The following is a 19,062-nucleotide window of genomic DNA, read 5'->3' on the forward strand; positions in this document are numbered from 1 at the left end:
TGAGAAAACATAGGTAAAAGGACTTTGTAAGTTTAAACCACTGTGTTGCTTCTTTGCAATCTGTGCCATGAATTATCCCACGTCATTAATGCTTTTCCTTCAAGGTTTTGCATAGTGTAGAAGCTGTTGAAAATATGAGGAAGTCTTTTTAAGAAAGTCTAAAATGCCAGCTAACCCTTATGTCTGTTTAATTCATAAATATGTGCGTCATTTCCTTCCATTTCCCCCTTTGTGTGAGTGCTGCTGAGTGACTGTGAGATAGAAGGTGTGCAGAGAAGAAGGACAGAACAATGCGGCTCTGAGTAGAACATGCATCACCACTTTGGATCATTGATTTTTTGCTTATCTAGTTAACCAAGCACAGCACATAGCAGGTGTTCAGTAAGAGCGCTGATGTGTAAAGGTCAAGATGAACACAGTTCCCTAAGCAAAATACATTTATTAAAATAAACTTTTAAACTGAGACCACTGCTAATGGTTAACGAGTCCAGGAGTAAGTCAAGCGTGAGCCAGCCTAAGGCATCATCTGCTGTTCACCCAGGTTGTCCAGTGTGATAGGCACGTGCTGCTCAAGCAGATCAGTTGGGGAAGTATTCTGGGAGCAATGCATGATCATACCGTGATGGGTTTGGAGGCATCAGACATGGCTCTGCTGGAAAGCGTGAAAGTCTCAGACTCAGCTTTGGGTTTCCTGACCCTTTTGAACCATTTCCCGTATTGTTCCCGAACCTGCAGAGGAAAAGCATACTCTGGATCAGCTCACTGAGAGGGGTGAGGATGGGAAGAGTCCTGGGCGGCAGCTGGATAGTGGTACCTGCTGCCTGAGGAGGCAGTACACCAGGAAGATGAAGACGCCCTGCAGGCTGTTGATGATGGTGAAGAGGTAGGCCATGACACGGGCAGCTGGACCCACCTGCAGGATTCCCAGACACCACGTGCATCCCAAGATGAAGAGCTGAGCTGTAGCTTTAAAAGTCAGCATCCTGTGGAGGATAAGAAAGGAGGCTCCTGAGGCACCCAGAGCAACAACACCAATGCCATTCACATCTCCACCCCATGGATGCTCCTGCCTTCCTCTGCTGGTGATGAGTTCTCAGGCTGCGCTGTGATCATCTTTGATCTTTGCCATTGATGATTCCCCATAATGGAAATGGCACTCAGGTACAGGAGGGCAGTTTGATTTAGATTGAGGAGGATAGCGATACTTCAAATGTAAGCTTCAAAAATTTTATGACGCTCCACAGGGATCCCTATTTTCACTCAGCCAACACTACTGAGGAGGTACTGTGCATCAGGCTCTGTGCTGGGGCCTGAGCATAAAAAATAACACACGTAAGATTCCATTTCCATTTGGAAATGATGATGATAGGAATATAGAAGAAACATCGTTAAATTTCCACAAGGGTTCCTGGAGCAAAGGCCTGCCCAATCTCCTAGATTTGATGTTGACTAGGATTTTTTTCCAGAGAGAGGAATGGACGAGGGGTGAGAAGTAATCTGAACTGATGGTGTTGTGTGAAAATGTAGACTGGTGTGGGAGCAGACACAGAGTTTTCTAAGTGCTTCATGGGAACATCAATCTTCTTTGCACTTTTGTCATGGGACTGCTGATAAAAGTCCAAAGAATGCTTATCAACCAATGTCAATTCTTCCTGCTGCTGAGGGAGTAACAATCTGGGACTAGAGATGGATGGACCATTTTGGCTGTGGTGTCAGCCACACACCCCTGAGTCTGAGCTGGCTGCCACAGAAGCATAGCTGGGTCTGATTACTCTGGGTTCTCAGAAGACCCTGAGAAGGGGCAGCAGGGGCTGCTAAGGGACATGGCTTCGCTCTTGGGACCACACGCGGCTGTGGGCTGTCACCCTCCCCTCCAGCTTACCTTGTGTCCTGCAGGGTGGACACATCACTGTTGAGGGAAGACAGTCTGCTTTTCAACATCCAGAGAGTCATCAGAAAGAAAGCTAAGTTGACCTTCAGGAAACCACAGAAGGATTATTGATTAAAATTCCATTCTGTTTCTGTATCCTAGCCTGTCCAACATCAATTCCACCCTTAAGTAGTTTCCACATTTAGTAACAGTGCTAGAGTTTGTAGTTTTTGGAGCAGTCTTAGAAAACCAAACCAAATCCATGACAACCCAAGGATATTCCAGCTCATCCACCTCCTTATAATTCTGCCCTTCTAATGACCCCCAGCTGAGCATTAAGGATGTTCTGAAGTCATCACTCACAGAGCAGATGGCACAGACTGGTCCAAGGAAGCCCCATATAAATCCACTTTCTGAGCGGAGCCAGCAGCTGAGCAAGAGAGAGAATAAAAATTGCACTGGTCCTTAGGGATATTGAAAAAGTATATAAATTCGCTCATCTATTCATTCTTCAACAAATATTGAGTATCTTGTCTGTGATAGGCTGTGTGGTTGGGCTCTGAAGATATAGCAGTGAAGAAAGTAAACATTGGACTTACAAGCAACATGGGGGAGTGAGCTGTTCCCTTCCTCTCTCCCCCTTTGAACTACAACTAAATGGACATTCCCTGAGCAACAGAGGAAGCCCACACAGCACAACAGGATGCCTGAGAACACAGGCAGCTATACATCTGAGGGTGGATGGACTGGCCTCCTGGGAAGTAGCAGAGATAGATGAGCACACCCTTCTCTCTCCCAGTAGCCCTGTCATGCACACCAACGCTTGCTAACCTGGTGCAAGTGCCCAGAAAGTGGGAGCACACAGCAGGACATCTGTAAGAAGAGGTGGTGGTAACCCTTAGCTTGTGCTTGTGGTCACTCTCCCAGCAGGGAGGGGGAGCCCACTGCTGCCCCTGTGCCACCAAGGAGCAGCCATAGCTCGGGTCCCAGTGAGTATGTCCCGCCCTCCAAGCACAGCAGCCTAGTGAACCGAGGCTGTGGACTGTAAACAGAGGCCTCAGCAGATCTACGTGCTGGGGCAAAAGGCTCCCAAGCATGTATGTGAGCACTCACAGTGCTGCTGAGTCCCCAAACAGGGAGCGGGTCCTGGGCAGCTGTGGGAATAGGCACGCAGCTGGACCCACTCAGGTTCACTTTCCTGGTGGACAGGGAGAGCCTGCTGTGCCCCAGTGCTGTCAAGGAGCAGTCATAGCTCGGGTCCCAGCAGGGAAGCCCCAAGCGCCAAGCACAGTGGCCCCTCAGACTGCAGACCATAAACAAAGACTTCAGAAGATCCACCTGCTGGGGCAAATGCTCCCCAGGCCCGTATATAAGTGCTCCTAGTGCTGCTGAGCTCCCAAAGGAGGAACAGGCCCCAGGATGCTGTGAAAATAGGCACGGTAGCTTTGAGCCCGCTGGTGACCACTTTCAGGCAGGGAGGGGGAGCTCAGAGGGCCCCTGAGGCACCAGAGTGGACCTAGCCCAGCGAGGAAGCCTTGCCTGACAAGGAGAGTCCACACAAATGCCTGAACACACCCCAGGCTGGGGTAAGCACCCATAATACACCCACAGCTCCCAGCAGATGAGGTGGGGCCAGGAAAACTGCTCCTGCTCCCGTCCCCCCCCAGTAGTAACAGGGGGAATCTGTGCCCTAAGAATACCACAAATGCCCCAACAAAAGATTAGTTCATCAAACACCATGAGAAACTGCAGCAACAATTCAGACCAGAAGGAAAATGACAATTCTCTAGAAACTGACACTGAAGGCACAGAAATATACAACCTAAATGACAGAGAATTCAAAATAGCCATCATAAGGAAACTCAGTGACTTCCAAGAAAACACAGAAAGACAATTCAAGGAGCTCAGCAATAAAATGAATCTCTTCACCAAAGAGATTGAAACTATAAAAAAATCAAGCAGAAATTCTGGATATGAAAAACACAATTGATGAAATGAAAAAATAATCTAGAATCTTTAATAAATAGAACTAATCTTATGGAGGAAAGAATTAGTCTTCTTGAGGGTAAAAATGTGGAAATTCTACAGGTGGAGGAGGAGACAGAACTAAGATTTTTAAAAAATGAAGGAATCCTTTGAGAAATATCCAACTCAATTAGGAAAAGCAACATAAGGATTATAGGTATTCCAGAGGGAGAAGTGGGGGAGAAAGGAGCAGAGAGCTTGTTCAAAGAAATAATTGCTGAGAACTTACCAAAGCTGGAGATGGCTTCAGATTTACAGATAAATGAAGCTAATCAAATGCCCAACTTCATCAGCACTAAAATAACTTCTCAAAGGCATATAATTGTAAAAATGGCAAAAGTCTGTGATAAGAAAAAATACTAGGAGCAGCAAGGCAGAAGGAAATAACCTACAAAGGAAATCCTATCAGGCTTTCAGTGCACTTCTCAGCAGAAACCCTACAGGCTAGGAGAGAATGGAATGATACATTCAAAATACTGAAAGACAAAGACTTTCAGCCAAGAATACTCTAGCCAGGAAAGCTTTCCTTCAGATACGATGGAGAAATAATCTTTCCCAGATAAAAAAAAGCTGAGGGAGTTCATCACCGCTAGACCTCCCCCTACAAGAAATAAGCAAAGATGCCCTCACACTGGCAACAGAAAGACAAAGGTCTACAAGGCTCTGAGCAAGGATACAAATACACAGACATGATAAGAAACGTGTGCCCTCTACCAGGACAGAGAACCAAAGACTCAATTATAACTTATAAGAGAAAGGGAAAGAAAGCATCAAAAGTAATGGTAAACACTTCAACTTAGCCACAAACTCAAAAAATTAAAAACAGAAAAATTTTTAACAGCAGTTACTCAGAAGGGGAGAGGAAAGGGAAGGAACCTGCTTAGGTTAATGGAGATAAGAGGCTATGAGGAAATGGTCTATCACATATCCAACATCTTTCCTACAACCCTCACGGTAACCACCAACCAAAAAATCAAAGCAGAGCCACAATTCACAAAAAGTGAGAAATATCCCTCAGAAAACCAATAAAATGAAATGGCAGTCAGAAATACAAAGGAAGAGAAACAGTGGAAACATAGAACAACCAGAAAACAAGAGACAAAATGGCAGCCTTAAGCCCTCATATATCAATAATCACTCTAAACGTAAATGGATTGATCTCTCCAATCAAAAGACACAGAGTAGCTGGATGGATTAAAAGACAAGACCCAACAATATGCTGCCTCCAGGAAATGCAACTCAGCTCCAAACACAAACACAGGCTTTGAAGGAAGGGATGGAGGAAAATACTCCAAGCTAATGGCCAACAAAAGAAAGCAGGTGTTGCCATACTTTTATCAAACAAAGCAGACTTCAAGTTAAAAAACACAAGCATAGACAAAGAGGGGCAGTATATAATGATAAAAGGGACATTCCACCAAGAGGATGTAACACTTATTAATATATATGCACGTAACATAGGGGCCCCAAAGTACGTAAAGCAATTATTAACAGACATAAAGGAAGAAATTAACAGCAATATGATAGTTGTAGGGGACCTCAACACCTCACTCACACCAATGGACAGATCATCCAGACAAAATATCAAGGGAATAGTAGATTTAAATAAAACACTTGATCAGATGGATTTAATAGATATATAGAGAGCATTCCATCTGAAAACAGCAGACTATACATTCTTCTCAAGTGCACATGGGTCATTCTCAAAGATAGACCATATATTGGGAACCAAGGCAAGCCTCAATAAATTTAAGAAGATTGAAATCATCCCAACCATCTTTTCTGACCACAATGCTAGAACCACAAGAACAAAACTGGGAAAGTCAGAAATATATGTGGAGACTAAACAACACGCTACCGAACAACCACTGGATCATTGAGGAAATCAAAGGGGAAATTAAAAAATACCTGGAGACAAATGAAAATGAAAATATAACATACCAACTCTTATGGAATGCAGCAAAAGAGGTCCTAAGAGGGACATTCATAGCAATGCAGGTCCACCTCAGCCAGCAAGAAAAATCTCAAATAAGTAATCTTGAAGTACACCTAGCAGAGCTAGAAAAAGAAGGACAGACAAAGCCCAAAGTCAGCAGAAGGAGGGGAATAATAAAAATCAGACCACAAATAAATGAAATAGAGACTTAAAAAAACAGTAGAAAGGATTAATGAAACTAAGAGCTGGTTCTTTGAGAAGATAAACAAAATTGACAAACACTTAGCCAGACTCACCAAGACAAAAAAGAGAGAAGGCTCAAATAAATAAAATTAGAAATGAAAGAAGAGAAATTACAATAGATACTGCAGAAATACAAAGGATTATAAGAGAATACTATGAAAAAACTATATGCCCACAAATTCGATAACCTAGAAGAAATGGATGAATTCCTAGACTTATACACCCTCCCAAAACTAAATCAAGAAGAAACAGAGAATCTGAACAGACCAATCACAAATACAGAGATTGAAATCGTAATCAAAAACCAGCCAAAAAACAAAAGTCCAGGACCAAAATGGTTTCTCTGGAGACTTCTACCAACCACTCAAAGATTTAGTGCCTATCCTTCTCAAACTATTCGTAAAAACTGAAGAATGTGGAACACTGACTAACACACTCTATGAAGTCAGCCTTGTCCTGATACAAAAACCAGACAAGGACAAGAAGAAGAACTACAGGCCAATGTCACTATGAACTTAGATGCAAGAATCCTCCACAAAATATTGGCAAACCGAATACAGCAATAAATTACAAGAATCGTACACCATGATCAAGTGGGATTCATTACAGGGACTCAGGGATGGTTCAACATCTGCAGATCAATCGATGTGATACACCACATCAACAAAGTGAGGAATAAAAATCCCATGATCCTCTCAGTAGATGCAGAGAGCATTTGACAAGATCCAACAGCCATTTATGATTTTAAAAACTCTCAATAAAAAGAGAGAAGGTATAGAAGGAAAGTACCTCAACACAATAAAGGCCATATACGACAAACCCACAGCCAACTCATACTTAATGGCGAAAAACTGAAAGCCATCCCTCTGAGAACAGGAACAAGACAGGGGTGTCTTGGGGACTACTCTCGCCACTCCTATTTCAACATAGTATCGGAGGTATTGGCCAGAGCAGTTAGGCAAGAAAAAGAAGTAAAAAGAATCCAAATTGGAAAGGAAGAAGTGAAACTTTTGCTAATGGCAGGTGATACGATTCTATATATAGAAAACTCTATAAAGAATCCACCAGAAAACTATTGGAAATAATCAACAACTACAGCAAAGTTAGGGTACAAAATCAATTTTGAAAAATCAGTTGCATTCCTATACACTAACAATGAACTACCAGAAAAAGAAATCAAGGAAACAATCTTATTTACAATCACAACAACAACAAAAAATAAAATATCTAGGGATAAACTTAACCAAAGAGGTGAAAGACCTGTACACTGAAAACTATAAGACATTATTGAAAGAAATTGAAGACATAGAGAAATGGAAAGATATTCCATGTTCATGGGTCTGAAGAATAAACAGTCAAAATGTCCACACTACCTAAAGCAATCTACAGATTCAATGCAATCCCTATCACAGCTCCAACAACATTTTTCACAGAAATAGATCAAAGACTCCTAAAATTTATATGGAACAACAAAAGACCATGAGTAGCCAAAGCAATCCTGAGCAAAAAGAACAAAGCTGGAGGCATCACAATCCCTGACTTCAAAACATACTCCAAAGCTACAGTAATCAAAACAGCATGGTACTGGCACAAAAACAGACAAACAGATCAATGCATCAGAATTGAAAGCTCAGAAATAAAACCACACATTAATGGAAAGTTGATCTTTGACAAAAGAGCCAAAAACATACAATGGAGAAGGGAGAGTCTCTTCAATAAATGGCGTTGTTAAAACTGGACAGCTACATGCAAAAGACTGAAAGTAGACCATTGTCTTGCACTATAGACAAAAATTAACTCTAAATGGATTAAGGATTTGAATGTAAGAACTGAAAGCATAATACTCCTAAAAGATCATATAGGCAGTACACTCTTTGACATTGGTCTTAGCCACATCTTTTCGAATACATGTCTAATTGGGTAAGGGAAGCAAAAGAAAAATTTAACAAATGCGACTACATCAGACTAAAAAGTTTCTGCAAAGCAAATGAAACCATCAACAAAATGGAAAGACAACCCAGCAACTCAGAGAAAATATTTGCAAATCATTTATCAAACAAGGGGTTGATATCCAAAGTATATAAAGAACTCACACAACTCAACAACAAAAAAGCAAACAACCCGATCAAAAAATGGGCAGAGGACATTTTTAAAAGGAAGACATACAGATGGCCAACAGACACATGAAAAGACGCTCAAATTCACTAATCATCAGGGAAATGAAAATCAAAACTACACTGAGATATCACCTCACACCCGTCAGAGTGGCTGTAATCACCAAGACAAAAAACAACAATGTTGGAGAGGATGTGGAGAAAAGGGAAGCCTCACACACCGCTGGTGGGAATGCAAACTGGTGCAGCCATTATGGAAAACAGTATGGAGATTCCTCAAAAAACTAAAAAGAACTACCATATGACCCAGCTATCCCACTGCTGGGTATCTACCCAGATAATTTGAAATGAACAATCCAAAGTTACATAAGCACCTCTGTGTTCATTGCAGCACTATTCACAACAGCCAACACATGGAAGCAACCCAAGTGCCCATTGATCAATGACTGGATAAAGAAAATGTGGTATATATACAATGGAATACTACTCAGCAATAAAAAAAGATGAAATCATCCCATTTTCAACAACATGAATGGACCTGGAGGGAATTATGCTAAGCAAAATAAGCCTGAGAGAGAAAGACAAACACCAGATGAGTTCACTCATATGTGGAATATAAACAAATACGTGGACAAAGACAACAGTCCAGTGGTTACCAGGGGGTGGGGGTGGGCACAGGGGGTGAAGGGGAGCACTTATGTGGTGACAGACAAGAAATAATGTGCAACTGAAATCTCACATTTCTGTAAACTAATATGAATCTCGATTTAAAAAAAAAGGAAGGTAAATATCGTCTTAAGCCCCTGAAATCTCACATCAGCAGGAGGCACACAGTCAGACACACTGTGTGACAATAAACAAAAATGTGGGGCGATGAGAATGTATCATAGTTGTCCCACTTAGTTTTGGGCCTGAGAGATTAGGATGGTTAGTGAAGATTCCCACCGGAAATTACAGGTTAGTTGAGATATGAACAATGAGTGGATGTCACTGAGAGAAACAGTGTTGAGGCAGGGGCCTGTAATTTCTTTAGGTTCACGGGACTCAAGTTTTCAAGAGTCTCATGAACCTAATGTGGTTTGAGAGGGTTTTCCTGCACTATTCAATTTATTTATCCTTCACCTGCTGCAAAACCCACCCACTGAGTCTAAAATCATTTTTCTGGCTTTATTGAGACATATTTCACACCCATAACATTCACGGATTTAAACTGTGCATTTCAGTGACCGTCAGTATATTCACAGCTGTGCAACCATCACCACAATGTAACTGTAGGAAATTTTCAGCTCCTCAGAAAGAAACTTCAGAGTGATGTCAGCATCGTGATGGAGTGAGTTATTCCCTTTGTCTCCCCTCTAAATTACAACCCACTGGAAATCCGTTGATGGACAGAGACTCCGTACACAGTGTTACAGGATGCCTGAGAGATCCACGATCTATACATCTGACGGTGGGTGGACTGGACCCCAAGGAGGCAGAGGAACTAAGGGAGCAGCCCCTTCTCCCTCCCCTCACAGCAGCAATCCAGGGCAGGGGTCCTCACACCTGTGCATGTGCCGATGAGCACACGCTGTGGGGCAGAAACAACAGGTGCAGGGTGGTCATCGCCCATCCCCCCGTGGATCCACCGTTTGTGCCTGCAAACAGAGACTGCGGGAGATGAAGCACCAGGTGTGGCTTGGTCCCTGACCCTCCCCCGCAGATCTGGTACACGTGGTTGTGAGCAGACACTGGAGGAGCAGAAACAACAGGCATGCCTTATCCCCATCCCTCCCCCCTAGAACTAGCAGGTCACACACAGGCCCTGAGAATCACGACACAGAGGGGGGCCAGTGAACCAGCCCCCTTTTCCTCCCCCAGCAGTGGCCCAGTCCTTCCAGTGGTGGGGACATTATACAAAATTCAGATTTTCCTGCCTGGGGAAGGTTGCCCTGACCTGAGTTTTCAAAACACACCAGCAAGTGCCAGAAACCAAAGGGTGCACGAGTGATCAGCAGCAACAAGCTTTCTCTGCATAGCCCCTGCACTCCCCCACCTGCCCTGCAGCAGTGGCAAGTGGAACCTGTGACCATAGGCTGCAGGAACCACAGCAGAACCAGTGACCCAGACCCAGTGGTGGCACACACGGAAGGGGTAAGGGGCTGCAATAAAAGTCCTCAGGTCCCCAGGGCACCAGCACTGACAGTGACACTGGTGAACCCGGGACACCTCAGACAAGCCACAAGCAGCAGCATAGGAGGTGCACAGGGCAGCAGCATCCAAGCCCCTGGAGAGCCCGTGGGGGAACATGAGGCCCAGGTGACCCCGAAAGCAGCAGAAGTGCTGGCAGACTGGTGATCCCGATGGCAGCACCTGAGACGGCAGTGACATCACAAGCAGCAAGGCACCGGCCACCTCAGAAGCACAAGTGGCACAAGGAAGAGACAGACAATGCCCCTGGCAGAGGCAGTGGAGTGTGGAAAGTGCAGGCTCAAATACCACCAGAACCAGCTCAGAACCAAAGTAACCAAAGCCATACCCAAATAAGAAAGGTGTTTACTACGAAAAATGTACCAGTAGAGGATCAAATCATCAAGCACCTTGAAGTACAGTAACACGGCAGAACACAAGGAGAATGATAGCTCTCCAAAAACCAAACTTGAAGTCACAGAAGATTACAATTCTGAGATAGAATTCAAAATAGCTGTCCTGAAGAAACTCAATGAGTTACAAGAAAACTCAGAAAGAGAGTTCAGTGAGCTCAGGAATAAAATTAATGAACAGAAGGAGTACTACACCAAAGAGATTGAAACTCTTTTTAAAAAAAACAAAGAGAAATTCTGGAGATGAAGAATACAGTTCATGAGATGAAAAATAAAGTAGAAAGCATTAAAAATAGAGCAGACCATATGGAAGACAGAATTAGTGAGCTCAAAAACAGAAAACCAGAATTGATTCAGATGGAGGAAGAGAGAGAACTAAGATTTTTTTTTTTAAAAATGAAGAAATTCTATGAGAAATATCTGATTCAATTAGGAAAAGTAACATAAGGATAATAGGTATCCCAGAAGGAGAAGAGAGGTAGAAAGGAGCAGAAAGCTTATTCAAAGAAATAATACTAGCAAATTTTGCAAACCTTGGGAAAGAACTGGACATACAAAACAAATAGAACTGGACGTATGAAGCAATAGGAATAGACCATATGAAGAACTCCTAATACCTCAATGCGAAAAGATCCTCTCAAAAGTATATATTATTAAAAGTGTCAGGAGTGAGCGACAAAGAAAGAATATGAAGGGAAGCAAGAGAGAAAACCACATACAAAAGAACCTCCACCAGGCTTTCAGCAGTTTTCTCAGCAGAAACCTTACAGGCTAGGACAGAGTGAAATGATATATTCAAAACACTGAAAGACAAAAACAGTGGAAATGGAAATATAAAGCAAACAGAATATAAGAGACGAAACAAAGGAGCCAAGAATACACAATGCAGAAAGGAAAGTCTCTTCAATAAATGGTGTTGGGAAAACTGGGCAGCCACGTGAAAAAGAATGAAAGTAGACCATTATCTTTTGCCATACACAAAAAGTAACTCCAAATGGATTATAGACTTGAAAGTAAGATGTGAAACCATAAACTCCTCGAAGAAAATATAGACAGTACACTCTTTGACATAAGTCTTAGCAGCATCTTTTTGAATACTCTTTCTCATCAGGCAAAGGAAACAAAAGAAAAAATAAACAAATGGGACTACATCAGACTCAAAGGCTCTACAAGGCAAAGGAAACCATGAACAAAACGAAAAGACAATCCACCAACTGGGAGAGAATATTCGCAAATCGTATATCCAACAAGGGGTTAATTCCCAAAATATATAAAGAACTCATGCAACTCAACAACAACAAAAAAACAAACAACCCGATCAAAAAATGGGCAAAGGATATGAACGCACATTTTTCCAAAGAAGGTATACAGATAGCCAAGAGGCACATGAAGAGATGCTCAACAACAGTAATTATTTGGGATATGCAAATCAAAACTATAATGAGATATCCCCTTACACCTGTTCATAATGGCTATGATTAACAAGACAAAAAATTAACAAATGTTGGAGAGGATGTGGAGAAAACGGAACCCTCCTGCACTGTTGGTGGGAATGCAAACTGGTACAGCCACTATGGAAAACAGTATGGAGACTTCTCAAAAAATTAAAAATAGAAATGCCATACGATCCAGCTATCCAACTACTGGGTATTTATCCAAAGACTTGAAACCAACAATTCAAAGAGACTTATGCACCCCTATGTTCACTGCAGCATTATTCACAACAGCCAAGATGTGGAAGCAACCCAAGTGTCCTTCAACTGATGAATGGATATAGAAGATGTGGTACACATATATATATGAATACTATTTAGCCATAAAAAGATATGAAATCGTCCCATTTGCAACAACATGAATGGACATCGAGCGTATTATGTTAAGTGAAATAAGCCAGACAGAGAAAGACAAGCACCACCTGATTTCACTCAGACATAGAAGATGAACAAACACATGGGGAAAGAGAACAGATTAGTGGTTTCCAGAAGGGAAGGGGATGGGGGAGGGTGAAAAGTGTAAAGGGGTGCATATGTACGGTGACGGATAAATACTCGACTGTGGATGGTGAGTATGATGCAGTCTACACAGAAACTGAAATATAATAATGTACGCCTGAAATTACACAATGTTATACACCAATATGACCTCAATAAAACAATTTTTAAAAAATTACAAATGCCGCTCTAGCAATTGCTACCTGTTTATAAAACTAAAGGATTGAAAATAAAGTAAGTGTCCATCAGTACAGGGCTAGCTATTGAAATTATGAAAAATTTATATAATAAAATCTTATGCATCTGTAAAATGGAAGGAAGAAGCTGAAGAATCTTCAAGATATGTTGTTAAATGAAGAAAACCAATGTGCAGAAAAAGGGTATGGTATGCAACGATTGGTACTAAAAATATATTAAAAAGAAAAATATGTGATTTTTATATTAACAAAATCCTTTTGATAGAAAAAAAGAAACTTCCTTCACATTAGCAGCCACACCTCATTCTGACTCTCAGGCACCCCACCCCCACCCTAGCCCCAGTGCACCACTCATCTACTTTCTGTCTCTATGGTTTGCCTATTCTGGACATTTCACATGAGTGGAGTCATAAGATATGTGATCATTTATGACTGGATTGTTTCATTTAGCATACAGTTTTCAAGGCTCATTCACGTTGCAGCATATTTTCATGGGTGAATAATATTTTTTATTCTTTATATATATATTTATATATATATATATTTATTCTTTATATATATATTTATATATATAAATAATATTCCACTGTATGCTATGCCACACTTCGTTTATCCATTCATCAGTTAGTGGACATTTAATTTCCAACTTTTGGCCACTTTGAATGATGCTGCTATGAGCATTCATGTCCAGGCTTTGTGTGGAAGCATGTTGTCATGTCTTTGGGGAATATACCGAGGAGAGGAATTGCTGGGTCATTCGAACTTTGAGAAACGGTCAAACTGTTTTGCAAAACAGCCGCACTATTTTATATACCAGCCAGCAATGGGTGAGGATTCTAATTTTTCTACATCCTTGCAACACTTTCCACTGTCTGTCTTTTTCTTTCATTTTGTGTTAAAACTAATGAGGGTGAAGTGATATCTTATTTTGTGGCTTTTAATTTTCATTTTGCTAATGCCTAATATGTTGAACATCTTTTCATGCACTTACTGGTCTTTTATATACCTTTAAAGAAATGTCCAAGTTCAAGTCAGTCCATTTTATATTGAATTTGTCTTTCATTATTGAGTTAACTCAATTTAATTTTAACAACAGTGCAAACAGAAGATCTCTTATGATCACAGATTGGTTACCAAGGCATAGAGAGCTTATGTCTATTGCTCAAGGTTTTACTAACAGACAGTAAGAGAATCTACTCTTGAATCAACATTAATGCAAAGTATAGAGTGAGGCAGGACATTTCAAGAAAATGGAGAGTGAGGCGGGACATTTCAGGACAATGGAGAGTGAGGCAGGACATTTCAGGACAATGGAGAGTGAGGCGGGACATTTCAGGACAATGGAGAGTGAGGTGGGACATTTCAGGACAATGGAGAGTGAGGTGGGACATTTCAGGACAATGGAGAGTGAGGTGGGACATTTCAGGACAATGGAGAGTGAGGAGGTACATTTCAGGACAAAGGAAACTGAGGCGGGACATTTCAGGACAATGGAGAGTGAGGCGGGACATTACAGGACAATGGAGAGTGAGGTGGGACATTTCAGGACAATAGAGAGTGAGGAGGTACATTTCAGGACAAAGGAAACTGAGGCGGGACATTTCAGGACAATGGAGAGTGAGGCAGGACATTTCAGGACAATGGAGAGTGAGGCGGGACATTTCAGGACAATGGAGAGTGAGGTGGGACATTTCAGGACAATGGAGAGTGAGGTGGGACATTTCAGGACAATGGAGAGTGAGGTGGGACATTTCAGGACAATGGAGAGTGAGGAGGTACATTTCAGGACAAAGGAAACTGAGGCGGGACATTTCAGGACAATGGAGAGTGAGGCGGGACATTACAGGACAATGGAGAGTGAGGTGGGACATTTCAGGACAATAGAGAGTGAGGAGGTACATTTCAGGACAAAGGAAACTGAGGCGGGACATTTCAGGACAATGGAGAATGAAGTGGGACATTACAGGACAATGGAGAGGTTGGTAGGACACTTCAGGACAAGGAACTATATACTGAGAAGAATGTAATCAAGAAAGAACTGAAGTGTCTGAGAAGGACACCTGGAAAGAGCTCAGCTGAGCAGGTGAACATAAGTTTTAGCAGCATGTTGTGGTTAAGAGTGCACGTCCCGGGAGACTGACTTCTTGAATGAAGGAGTGAGGACCTTGGGAAACTTGCTCTCCTTCTAACGCTACAAGAATATAAGCAAAACAGCTAAAAGCAACCATTTCAAAACTCTAGCAATTACTCCAAGCCACAGAACAAACTGAAAATATCCTATCCAAGAGAACCTGCTGACCCTCAATAAGACTGGAAAGGAAGGAGTCTGTGAAGTTTCAACTTGGAGCCTCTTCCATTCCTTCTCTCCCCAGCTTGGTGGTGCATCAGCCAAAAGTTGACAGCATTCCAGAAAACAGAGGGAGCTGACTACATCCAGAGATCTGTTAACAGCATCATCATCATCCTTAGAGCACAGTCAGCATTTCTTGAGACTCTTTGACTCCCTGGGAACATTTTCTTCTCCAAGTTTGGTGGCTCTTTGATGTGACCAATAGTTCGTCTCAGTTGGGAACAAAAAAGCCTACTCCATGGGCATTTCCAAACCAATAGCAAACTGCTGTCACACACCAGCTGCCTAAGGCTGTGATTTTAGGCAGGGTCAACAAGGACTTGTCAACAAGGGGAATTTAAAAGGAAATACTGGAGAACTAAAGGACCATAGAGAATTTTGAAAAACTCTGAAATATTCCTGGAAATCTCAGGATGCACAAGGATGTGCCCATGCTCAGGAAAAGACTGGGAATAAGAAAACACCATCCTCTCACCTCTGGCTGACCTTGAGGCTTTGTGCAATCAGGAAGTGAAAGCTCAGTCTGTTATGTAAGCCCCTGAAGGTGGAAGGTGCGCCTTGTCCCACAGATGCCTTTGTAAAAGAGTGCAGAGCACGTAGGCAAGGCATTTAAGGAAATCTTCTGACCAGACATTGAGTGGCCACTAAATTATCCTGAACCAGGTATGACCCTGTAGGCTCCCAGGATTAGAAAAAGAAACAAGAACTTTAAAAAGCTAGCAGAAAACTCAGAGGTCATACTCTTTAGAGAATGATCAATATGCAGAATTTGTTTAGGAAATTCAGAAACAAACAAACAGCAACAAACCTTTGAGGAATCTGATAACAGGAGCGTTGCAATATATGATCTAAAACACCTAGTTTTAAACAAAAATGTATGATACATATGAAGAAACAAAATAGTATGCATCACACACATGGAAAAAATCAGCCAGAAGAATATGTCACTGAAGAGGCATAGATTTTGATCTTAGTATGCAAAGTCTTTAAATGCGTTATTATAAATATATTAAAAAACTAAAATAAAGCACATTTGGAAAATAGAAGGAAAGTATGACAGTCTAACCAAATAAAGAATATGAATAAAGGAATAGAAATTATGAATGGAACAAAATGGGAAGTCTAGAGTTGCAAAGTACAATAACTGAAATGAGAAAATATTCAGAATGGCTCAACTGAATGGAGCTGGCAAAAGAAAGACTTCAACGGGCCAGCCCCAGTGGCGTAGTGGTTAACTTCAGCATGCTCCACTTCAGTGGCCCAGGTTTGATCACCAGGTGTTGACCTACACCACTTGTGGCCATGCTAGGGTGGCAACTCACATACAAAATAGGGGAAGATTTGCACAGATGTTAGCTCATGGCAAATCTTTCTCAGCAAAAAAAAAGAAGAAGAAGAATTAATGAATTTGAATATAGATCAATAGAGATTATGCAGACTCAGGGAGAGGGAGAAAAAAGAATGAAGAAAAATGAAGAACCTCAGAGACCTGTGGCACAGGACTGAGTGCACCAACATACACATAATTGACATCCCAGAGAAAGATAAAGCAAAAGGGCAGAAAAATACCTGAAGAATGAATGGCTGAAAACTCCCTGAATTTGAAGAAAAGTATTAATCTACACATCCAAGAAGCTTAATGAACTCCAAGTAGAATTAACTGAAAGAGAGCCATGCCTAAACACGGCATAGAGCTACTGACAAGAGTCAAAGATACAATCTAGAGAGTGGCAGGAAGAAACTGACTTTTCGTGTACAGGAGATCCTCAATAAGACCAAGAGATGACTTCTTGTCAGACGTCATGGCGGTCAGAAGGCAGTGGGATGACATCTTCAAAGAGTCAAAAAAGATAGTGAACCAAGACTTCCATATCCAGCTAAATTCTCCTTGAAAAGAAAAGAAATTAAGTCATTTCAAGATAAACAAAAATAGATAATTCTTGCTAGCAGAACTGTCCTACAGGAAATACTAAATGAGCCCTTCAGGCTGACAGGACAGGACACTAGACAGTAACTGGGATCCACATAAAGGAATACAGAGTGCCACTAAATGTAACTACATAGGTATCATGAAAGGCACTATAAACATATTTTTCTTTGGAACTCTTTTCTTCTGTTTTAAAAGACAACTGCACAAAGCAATACTTATAAAATGTGTCAATGGTTTATGACAATAATAGTACGAAAAAGGTGGAAGGGAATAGAGAAAAACTGGAAGAAAGTTTTTGTATAATACTGAAATGAAGTTAGATGCCAATTGCAATCCTCAGGCAACTCAAAAAATATAGTAAAAGAAATAAGGGAATTGAAAAGGTACACTAGGAAATGTCTACTTAACACAAAAGAAGACAGAAATGAGGAATGGAAGAATAGAAAAAGACATAAGATATACAGGAAAGAAATATCACATGGCATGTAAACCCTACCTTATCAGTAACTACGTTATAGATAAATGTATTAGACACTACAATAAAAAGTCAGAGAAAGGTAATATGGATTAAAACATTTTTTTGTATCTACTGGAAGACACTTTGGATTCAAAGACACAAATAAGTTGAAAGTTAAGGGATAGAAGGAGCAACCAAATGAGAGCTAGGGTGGATATATCGACATTAGACAAAATAGACTTTAAACAAAATTGTTAAAGACGAACAGGATATTTTATAACAATAAGTGGGTCAGACCATCAGGAAGACAATGAATATAAACATAAACGCACCAAACAAGAGTCCCTAATACATGAAGCAAAACCCAAGATCGAAGGGAGAAACAGACAATTCAACAAGAGTAGTTGAAGACTTCCACACACAGTGGGTTTGTTCATGTCCCCTCAAAATATGTGTCCAAGTCTTAACCCCTGGCACCTGTGAGGGTGATCTCACTAGGAAATAGGGTCTTCACAGATGGAATTAAATTAAGGATCTCAATATGAGATCAACCTCGATTTAGAATGGATCCTAATTCCAATAGCTAGTGTCCTTATAAGAGAAAAGAGAGGGATATTCAGACACTGATGCGCAGAGGCATTGGAAGACAGAGGCAGCGATATGAGATATACAGCCCCCAGCTGAGGAATGCCTGGAACTACCAAAGCTGGAAGAGGCAAGGAAGGATTCTCCCCTAGGGCCTTCAGAGGGATTGCAGTCCTGCCAACACCTTGATTTTGGACTTCTGGCGTCCACAACTGTGAGAGCATATGTGTCTCCTATTTTAAGCCCCCAAGTTTACAGTATTTTGTTAGCACAGCCCTAGGAACTAATACCACATCACTTTCAAAAATGGATGAATAACGAAGCATAAGATCAATAAAGAAATTGAATATTAGGACAGCACAGTAACCGATGAGATCTAACAGACTGTAGAATTTTCCACTCAACAACAGAAAAAGGCACATTCTTCTCAAGTGAATGAAGAACATTCTCTAGGATACGATAGAGTGTAAGTTAGGAGTTAAATGAAGCCTCAGTAAAATCTTAAAAATTGGAATCATACAAACTATTTTTTTCTAATCAGAAATGAATTAAATTAGAAATCTACAACAGAAGAAAATTTGAATTTCACATATGTGGAGAAATTAAACATTCTCCTAAATAACCAATAGCTATGGTCAATTGATTTTCAGCAAGGAGGCTAAGACAGTTCAATGGAGAAAGAACATCCTTTTCAAGAAATGGTGTTGGGAAAACTGGGTATCCACATGCAAAAGAATAAAATTAGATCCCTTCCTCACACCATACATAAAAATTAACTCAAC

General features: G+C 41.2%; 1 protein-coding gene across 1 annotated transcript in view; it reads right to left on the minus strand.

Moving 5' to 3' along the window:
• Positions 1–419: 419 nt before the first annotated feature.
• The window catches only part of LOC103542932 (adhesion G protein-coupled receptor E2-like), a 34,018-nt gene continuing 15,375 nt past the window's right edge, over positions 420–19,062 (minus strand). The window contains 4 exon segments of the mRNA XM_070614096.1: positions 420–729; positions 815–983; positions 1,883–1,974; positions 2,234–2,300. Of these exon segments, the coding sequence (XP_070470197.1) occupies positions 613–729; positions 815–983; positions 1,883–1,974; positions 2,234–2,300 (445 nt within the window). The 3' untranslated portion in view covers positions 420–612.

Source organism: Equus przewalskii, chromosome 3, assembly GCF_037783145.1.
Source record: "Equus przewalskii isolate Varuska chromosome 3, EquPr2, whole genome shotgun sequence".
NCBI lineage: Eukaryota > Metazoa > Chordata > Mammalia > Perissodactyla > Equidae > Equus > Equus przewalskii.